Below are 8,612 nucleotides of genomic sequence, written 5' to 3'. Positions count from 1 at the left end.
ATATAGTGTGCATGGTAGAAAAACCGCTCTCCATGTATACATGCTTCGGTATCAAAAATAAATTCTTATTTTCTCCCATATATGTATTGAAAATGCTCTCATTAATCTGTAACATGTACTAGCTAGAAGGTCGTTGCAAAGAAATCAAAGGCCAGCAACAATAGAGAGTAACATACACTGTCATCATGCATATGATATTTGTGAATAATACCATCTTCATAATACACAACATAATAGATCGGTATTTTAGATGCCTTCATTTGTATTATCATCGTCCCACATTTTTTTGTTCTTAGATTTATCTAGATACGTATGTATCTAATACTAAACAAATATAAGACAAGAATTTTGGGCGAGGGGTTTGCATAGCTCATAGTAGTACTTAATTTTATAATGATATAAGTATATGGTACCCCTATGCTCTATTTTCTCATTTAACATTGTATCATGTCAGCATTTTTTAGCAAGCATTGCATGACATGATATATTAGGCTATGATACCCCACTCCGAGAGACCCAGCCCCCATTATAAGTACGAAAAATCCAAACAATTAATGCCATAGTTCACCTAATTCTTTACAAGTAATTATAATAAGGGGCTATAAGGTTGCTTACATGACACTTACTATGTGAAGGAGAGAGACGGGGAAAAGGAAAAGAGTGGGGTCTCTACGCATGGTTCTAGGTGAAAATAGTAAGAGCAAGTACAATAAAACGACATAGACGGGCTAAAATAGATGCCACATTAGATTAGTGTCTAGGTGGAGGAGAGAGGAGAGGAGAAAGAGAAAAGAAACAGACTATAAACTTACAACCGACTGTAGCACGAGCTCCGACACCCTTTATAAGAGCATTGTTAATAATACAGCCAACAATCGGCTATAAGGAGTTGCCATGTCATATAGAGCCAACATATACAATAATAAATTTTACATGTGTACTACTTTAGTAGTAGTTGTTCCACCTTACAATCTCACAAAGTATCTTGGGTCTCGTGCTGCACCTGGCTACTTACCAAGAGCCGCTTCTCTTCTCTCTCCTCCTCTCTCTCCTCCAACTAAGCAAGGATATAATATTCTAATCCTTATAGCATGATTATGTCACCTTAGAGCATGGTTAATAGTATAGCCAACTGCTGGCTATAAGCAGTCTTATAGCCCATCTTATAGCTAGCTTGTACAATAGTTAGCTATAAAAGAGTACTACTTTTATCATATATGACCCACCTTTCATTCTCACAAAGCACCTAGGAGCACGTGCTAGAGTCTGTTCTTCACGAAGAGTCCGCTTCCCTTCTCTCACCTCTTCTCTCTCATCCAACTCAGTAAAAATATAGTATTTTAATCCTTAGAGCCTGCTGACTGTACCTTATTGTACTTGCTCTAAGAGAAAGATGTGGGCTATATATTAATAGTATATCATACTAATATGTCTACCTATTGTCGTGTGAGTTAGCTATTAAGTTGGCTACAAGTTACATGGCAATCTTATATAGCCGGTGGTTGGCTTTATTACTAACAATGCTCTAATGAGAGAAAGGAAAGAGAAAATAGAAAAGAAATAACTAACCAAATAGGCAACATTATCGTCAACCATGTTATATGAGTATTTAATAATATTGCCTCTTAATGACATGATAGTCTTGTATTACTCCCTTTGTTTATAAATATAATTAAGTCTTTTTAGAGATTTTAATATAAACTCCAGACGGATAAAAATGAATGAATCTATATTTTAAAATATGTCTATATACACTTGTATGTAGTTTTTATTGAAATCTCTAAAAAGATTTATATTTAGAAACAGAGGAAGTAGTTGGTTGCTGGATATATTATAAGCCTTGCTTTAATTTCTCTATTTTCTTTTCTGAGTCTAATTCTGTCTAGTTAGGTGCGCTGGCTCCTCCGTTGTCACACCCCATGAAATATTGAACATTTAATATGTGCATGCATGTGAGACGTTGCATGTTGCATGTGCCACTGCATGCCGGAGATGGTATGCTTAGTTTAATTACAACTAATTTGTGTTCAGTTGGAGGTTTAGTACTCTGAACTAAATTGAAGTTGGAGTCTATAAGATTTTTTTTACATGAAATGAAGCTGGATCAGTGGGGATACTGGGATTATGTGGAAATACCGAACACCAATATCCATGGAAACAATCATGTATGTCCTGACCACCAGAACGAATGTTAGGGTGTGTTTCGTTGGAGGGATAGGCTAGGTGGTTGTGGGTATCCCCAACCAGGTGGTTGGGGATAGCCCTTTTTTTGTTTGGTTGTAAGGGTAGGGTTATCCTTTTTTTTGTTTGGCTAGGGTGGTTGGGAGGATGGATAACCAAGTGGCTGGGGAAACCGCGCCGGCCGCCTCCCGCGCCGGCCACCTCCCGCGCCGGCCGCCTCCTGCACCGGCCGCGCCGGCCGCCCCAGAGTGGTTGCCACCGCCCGTTTGTTTTTGACGGTTGGCCACATCCCTTTTTTTAAGAATATTTCCAGTATCTGGTTGACTCTGTCCCTCCTCGCCCCAGATCCAAACGCATGGCAACCACAGAAAAAAGTTCGACAACGAGTCAGTCAGATTATTCCCACCAACCCAACGGAAGAGACGAGAAGTTTATGGAAACTAATTACATGTTCAGGTGGAAGCACAGCTGAGGAACGTCTCAAAAAGTAACGAGGGACTATACATATGATATGAAAACTAGCATCGCCATCGATCGATCAGCATGATCCTGTGTAAGAAAGCAACTCTACCAGGGGAACGCGACCGAGTATCCCGATTTACTATTATAGTAGCAGTAGCGATAAGAGGCCGTTTCCTGAAACACCGGCTGATCGCGTGTCTCATGGCCATGGCGCCACGAGAGTAGGATTTGGAGCCTAGTTTGGCCTCTAATTAATGGAGCATCTCTCCATTTATTTTCCAATTTGTTGCTGGAGTAATGTCTTTTCTTCGCCATTGAAACTCGATCTGTCCAACATTTATAGACTCCGGCCTATTTATTTTTACCGAGGACCATGCCGACCGGGTGAATGAGGAGGCTGTCGTCGCCTGTTGTGGCTGGCTCGAATCGATCGCGTCATGGTTAGCACTTAGCACTGACATCTAAGCCGTGGTTTGTCAGATGACTTCTGCGTTATCGTAAACAGGGTGATGAGAGGAACGTGTATGGCGAACAACGGTGAGACGAGAGGATACCGACGGGTGTCTTTTCTTTCAAACTGTGAAAGAAAGGCCAAGTTGTTCCAGGTCTGCAAAACGCCAGGCGAGAAATAAACGCCTTCTTATCTTAGGAATGATGATGGATATAATCAAGGGGAATGATGCAGAATTATATATGATGTTCATAGGAAGGAATATGATGGATCTAGGTCGATGTAAGCTATGGTATTTTTAAAGAAGACGCTCGGCCGCTACTGTGTTTCACGTTTGCAGAAGAGCAATGATATTTCTACACATACGGGAATTTTTGTCCAAAAGGACCCCCTGTCGAGTGGGATTGTCAAAAAAGACCACCTGCGAATGCAAACGGCTAAAAAGACCCCCACCCCGGGCGGCGGCAGGCGCGCCAGGCGGCACGTGGCACCTGCCGCCACCGCAGGAGGCGGCCGTGGGGCCTGCCGTCACCGCCCCTGGCGGCCGGGGCCTACCGCCACCGCCCCTGGTGGCCAGCGCGGGATCCGTTCCCGATTCCTCCTGTCCGTAACGGACAAGGCCGGGTGGGCCCTGCCGCCTCGGGAGCAGGCGGCCAGGTGCACTTTTTCCGCGCGCCGGCACTGTTGCTGATTGATTGCGCTGATTCCGAGGCTCTTTCCCGCTCGAATTTTTCCCGCGCGGCCGGCCAGAACTGTGAGATTTTTTCCCGCTCTCCACCGACGAAACCGTGCGAAATTTACTCCTTTATAAGCCAACCGCGTCGCTGCCTCCTCTCTCACTCTCTTCTCCTGCCGTTGCCTCCCGTGTCACTCCTCTTTCTCACTCTCTTCTCTTTCTCACTCCGTATGAATGTTTATGTGGCGATTTAGGACGGATTAAAGTGAGATTTTGAAGACGTTGTAGTTGAAGAAAAGATAGATCAAGGTAAGAGCTTTCCATATCTGTTGGTTGTGTTTGCATGCATGATGTATTTATTTTGTTTGATTAGTTTCTAAGTATGTGTTTTCTTTTGTCTTAGGGAGCGTATTATCACTTTTGTGGAACTATTTTGAAGACGTTGTAGTTGAAGAAAAGATAGATCAAGGTAAGAGCTTTCCATTTCTGTTGGTCGTGTTTGCATGCATGATGTTTTTATTTTGTTTGATTAGTTTCTAAGTATGTGTTTTCTTTTGTCTTAGGGAGCGTATTATCACTTTTGTGGAACTATTTTGTCATGCGATATGAACTACTAAGTTGAAGATCAAGGTATGAGACTTTGTTCATATTTGTGTTCATGTGATAATAGGTCGACTATGTTCATATATTACCGATGATTTGTTCGTGTTTGCATGCAACTGGTATTTAGAAAGGAGCCGGAGAAATGCCTATGTAACTAGCATTTTTGTAAAAAACATGTAATAATATGTTAGCTCCATTAGTATTATTACATGCAAGACGCGTGTGTAATATATTTGTTTATTTGATAATTTGCCAACCCCGTAGAAATATGATTCGTGATATATATATATATATATATATATATATATATATATATATATATATATATATATATATATATATATATATATGCAGTATGTATTTTTAGACTTTTGCTAGCACGAAAATAATTATGTGTGTAATATTTTTGTTCATATGAAAATAGGTGGAATTCGCTGATATTATTCTGGTGATATATTATATTCGGAAGGATATCCTTATTTAAACCAGAGGTATGAATGACATATTGTAATTCATCTTCTATTTATTTTATAGATGTAGTGTGACGATAAATGATACAATATAAATTATTATGCGTAGATGTAATGGATGTTGTTAAATTGTTATATGTAAAAAAGATAAGTAATTGATGTTGTTATTACAATGTAAATCTAAAAATATGATTTTTAATGGACTAACGATGTAAATATGGCTGCTCGTTAGGTACTATGGAAAATTTGTTAGTGTTTTATGGGCACATCGTACGTGAGGGTCCTTCTGGTGTGGATGTGTCTAGGTGCGGGATGACTACGGTTGTAGTGAAAGACATGGTTAATGTAGAGTATGCGGCAGTTAGAAGGTGCATCCGATCGATGTTTGGTTCAGCGATGAATGAAAAAAAAATGACCCTGGAGGCTTTCGTGGTTGAGGGAGGAAATCGTTGGGTTTTGCGACGGGTTACCGGTGAAAGAGCATGGGCGTCGTACATGGGTTTTGCAAGCAATCCCAATAACTCCATGTATGGACAACCCATGGTTTATGTGGAGTTCATTTCTGCCAGTGATGTCGCCGAGTGCAGTAGCGGTGCCGGTGAGGCCGAGTTGGCCATAACTGTAGCCCCCGACGCCGGCCCATCGGAACCAAGCGGTGGCGAACATATGGCCATAACTGTAGCCCCCGACGCCGGCCCAACGGAACCAACAGGTGGCCATCAAGTGTATGACACGGGATATTGGTCTGCGGTCGTTGACATGAGCGAACATGTCGAGGGATTGCCGGAGGCGCTAGATGATGACGATGATGGTCATTCTTCCGCGTCTTCGGAATCAGATGATGATGAAGTTGTTCCTCCTGAGAATGCGGTCGCTGCAGCAATCAACCCAGAGTTTTTACAGGTTATGAGCATCACCAATGAATTTCACTCTGTTGCTGGCCTAGACGCGGGGAGTCTGGCCGTTGGACAGATTTTCCCAGATAAGAAATCTGCTAAACAAGCAATACATAGCTATGCAATTGCTATACACAGGCAACATAGAGTGAAGCAGTCTGATAAAAAGGAGTTGAAGCTCATATGCATCCATCGCGAAGCGGGTTGCCGCGGAAGAGTTATTGCTCGCCAGAAGCCTGGGGTATGTCAGCCATGGCATGTCACAAAAATAGAGCAACATGGTTGTGAGCAAACCGGCACTCTTTCAGAGCACCGCAACGTGACTGCAGAATATGTGTCACAGGTGATGCAAACCATTGTGCAGCAAAGTCTTAATATTAGTATTAGGGATTTGCGTGCAACTGCATCTGATCTGATTGGTTTCCCTGTCAGCTATAGCAAGGCTCGTCATGCAAAGGAAAAGATATTTCAGAGGTTGTATGGAACCTATGAGGAGGCGTACTCTTTTGCCCCTAGAATGCTGCATCAGATTTCAGTTGCTAATAGGGGGACTCTTTTTTTCATCGTGATTGCAGGTTATGGCTGAAATGCCCCAGCTTTTGAATGGTTATCACGACAACCACCACCGTTGCCAGCTTTTCATAAATCCAAATCATGAAAATCCTCCTCAGACCTTCCGGCTTCGAACTGTAAAGACGCCCTGGTCAATAGAGAATCGGTTCCTTGAACACCTTGAGGCTTATGGACTCCTACATTTTGCGAACATCGCAGCTCGTCGAGGTAGTTTTACTGCCGACCCATCCCTTTTGACATCCCTCGTTGATAGATGGAGACCGGAGACCCACACATTTCACTTTCGATGTGGAGAGCTTGCACCTACTCTAAAAGATGTGTCAATGATCACAACTTTACCAATTAGAGGTGTGCCAGTGGTACATCCACGAGTTTCTCCTAATTGGCCAGCAGATGTCTCTGCCCGTCTGAGGCTCGAAATGCCCATATCAGATCGTTCTGGTCCGCCTCGAGGTGTCCCACACAGCTGGCTTCGTATTAACTTCGAAATTTTATCTACCCATGCTGATCCTGAGACAACGAAGAGACACTTGTTTGCATATTTGTTGTGGCTCTTCGGTGTGATGTTTCCTAATTCTCACGGGGATGTAGTTTTGCCTGGTCTCATCTATTTTGCCGCAAAGATAGTAGACGAACCTTTACCCCAAAATCCACCATATAGCTTTGGTTCTGCTTTGCTTTCTCACACATACCGAGGGTTGTGTGATGCCACTCAAAAAACGGCATTCACATCTAAAGCTCCATTACTTTGTGTCTCCTACGAGTTTCTACAGTTGTGGTCCTGGGAATACTTACCTGTAGGACGACCGCAGATAGTAGAACCCGCAACCCCGTACAACTATGGTGAGGGTGTTGTAACTATGTCCACTCGGTGGATGCTGGGTCGAAAAAAATGGTCTACTAAAATTGCAAAAAATTGTTACCCCATATACCATGATCAATTTGAGCTTCTTAACGACTCACTAATAACATGGAACCCGTGGACTGAGGCGCACATTGATATGGTATTTGGTTCGCAACACATGCGAGTGGAATGCGTGAGAGATAGTGCCTTTTGGATGACTCGCTGCAATTTACTCTATCTATGGTTTGTGGAACCGTATAATCCTGACCGTGTCATGAGACAGTTCGGTCTATATCAAGATATTCCACCACCGGTTCCAAGATGTATCGACGAAGAAACTCATAAGTAAGTAAGATGTGACCTAGCTAAATAGATATTCCATCAACTATTCTTGAATTTTTTTTTGTTATCTATAATTACAGGATGAGCAATATGGGCAGATCTGGTGTGGACTGGAATGCAGAAAACATTGAATGGATAAATCAGTGGAATAATGAAGCTCTACAAAATATAGTGCCTCAGCAACGGTAATTTTACTAATGTTAATTTAATTATGTGCTTATAAAATACAGAATGTGATGTCAATTTAGTAATGTTAATTTATTTATGGAGAACGTACGATGCAACTACGACAGAAGCGTACTATAATTGGTATCGCATGAGCACGCGTACTAGACTGACGAGTGAACCACCTACGATGCCAACACATCCAACGCATATGGAACAGTTGCAGAGACGGATGGACACATCATCAGCTTACTATCGTGACTCCGCGGTAATAATCAACATCTTGCTATTCAGGTCCATCATTTCATGAACAATTTAACCAACGAACAACGATTTTTTTCAGATTGATATTTGCACCCAAGTACAAGCGATGGCGAGTGAAGGAATGCGAGCCGAGGGAATTGATCCTAAACGCAGGTCATGGTTTAAAAAAATTAGCGAATTTGTGAGCACAAGGATTACGAGATGCGGTACATAGAATGACGTTGTCACTGCAGCGTACAACATTCCGGAACCGAGGTCAGCTAGACCGAGTGGGGCGCCGTCGTCGTCCATGCGGTGGGCAGAGGGTCGTAATACTATGCCGACACTTCCACGACATGACTCATCTCTATCAATACATGGGCAGACATCACAGGTAAATGCTCCAGATGTAGGATCGACACCCGAACAGACTCATTTCGTGGAGCAGGATGCATATACAGCATATGGCGCACACATTCAAGGATCTCAGCCATATCTGCCCACACGAGGGATTAGGATGCCCGAGGAGAATCGTTGGGCTGAGACAAGCGAGGGAGCACAAAGCTACAACAGCGGTCAGGTATGTACAATTATAATAAGCAATTACATAACTTCTATTTACACATCTTTTTGCTACACACAATTTATTTTAAAAACATTTTTTCGTGGACCAGGAAATTAATGATCCATCATGGGGAGATGAACA

The 8,612-nt window shown here is 42.5% G+C and overlaps 1 protein-coding gene and 1 long non-coding RNA gene across 2 annotated transcripts; both read left to right on the top strand.

Moving 5' to 3' along the window:
• Positions 1 to 4,357: 4,357 nt before the first annotated feature.
• Positions 4,358 to 5,218, top strand: LOC123447394. The gene is made up of 3 exons (XR_006631498.1): positions 4,358 to 4,400; positions 4,798 to 4,864; positions 5,076 to 5,218. It is a non-coding gene; the product is annotated as an uncharacterized LOC123447394 (long non-coding RNA).
• A 2,128-nt stretch (positions 5,219 to 7,346) lies between these two features.
• Positions 7,347 to 8,141, top strand: LOC123450867. Its single transcript, XM_045127920.1, has 4 exons — positions 7,347 to 7,501; positions 7,579 to 7,683; positions 7,769 to 7,931; positions 8,007 to 8,141. The coding sequence occupies exons 1-4, from the start codon at positions 7,371 to 7,373 to the stop codon at positions 8,139 to 8,141; spliced, it is 534 nt and encodes a 177-aa protein (XP_044983855.1). The 5' UTR covers positions 7,347 to 7,370.
• The last annotated feature ends 471 nt before the right edge of the window (positions 8,142 to 8,612 follow it).

This window comes from Hordeum vulgare, chromosome 4H (genome assembly GCF_904849725.1).
Source record: "Hordeum vulgare subsp. vulgare chromosome 4H, MorexV3_pseudomolecules_assembly, whole genome shotgun sequence".
Taxonomy (NCBI): domain Eukaryota; kingdom Viridiplantae; phylum Streptophyta; class Magnoliopsida; order Poales; family Poaceae; genus Hordeum; species Hordeum vulgare.
This window is presented reverse-complemented; position numbering and strand designations above follow the sequence as displayed.

Excerpts from the sequence above, each read along its gene's own strand:
- LOC123450867 (XM_045127920.1), top strand. The coding sequence starts at position 7,371 with ATGACTCGCTGCAATTTACTCTATCTATGGTTTGTGGAACCGTATAAT. Across the intron at positions 7,684-7,768 it reads AATATAGTGCCTCAGCAACG|AACGTACGATGCAACTACGA; the intron begins GTAATTTTACTA and ends TTATTTATGGAG. Across the intron at positions 7,932-8,006 it reads CTTACTATCGTGACTCCGCG|ATTGATATTTGCACCCAAGT; the intron begins GTAATAATCAAC and ends GATTTTTTTCAG.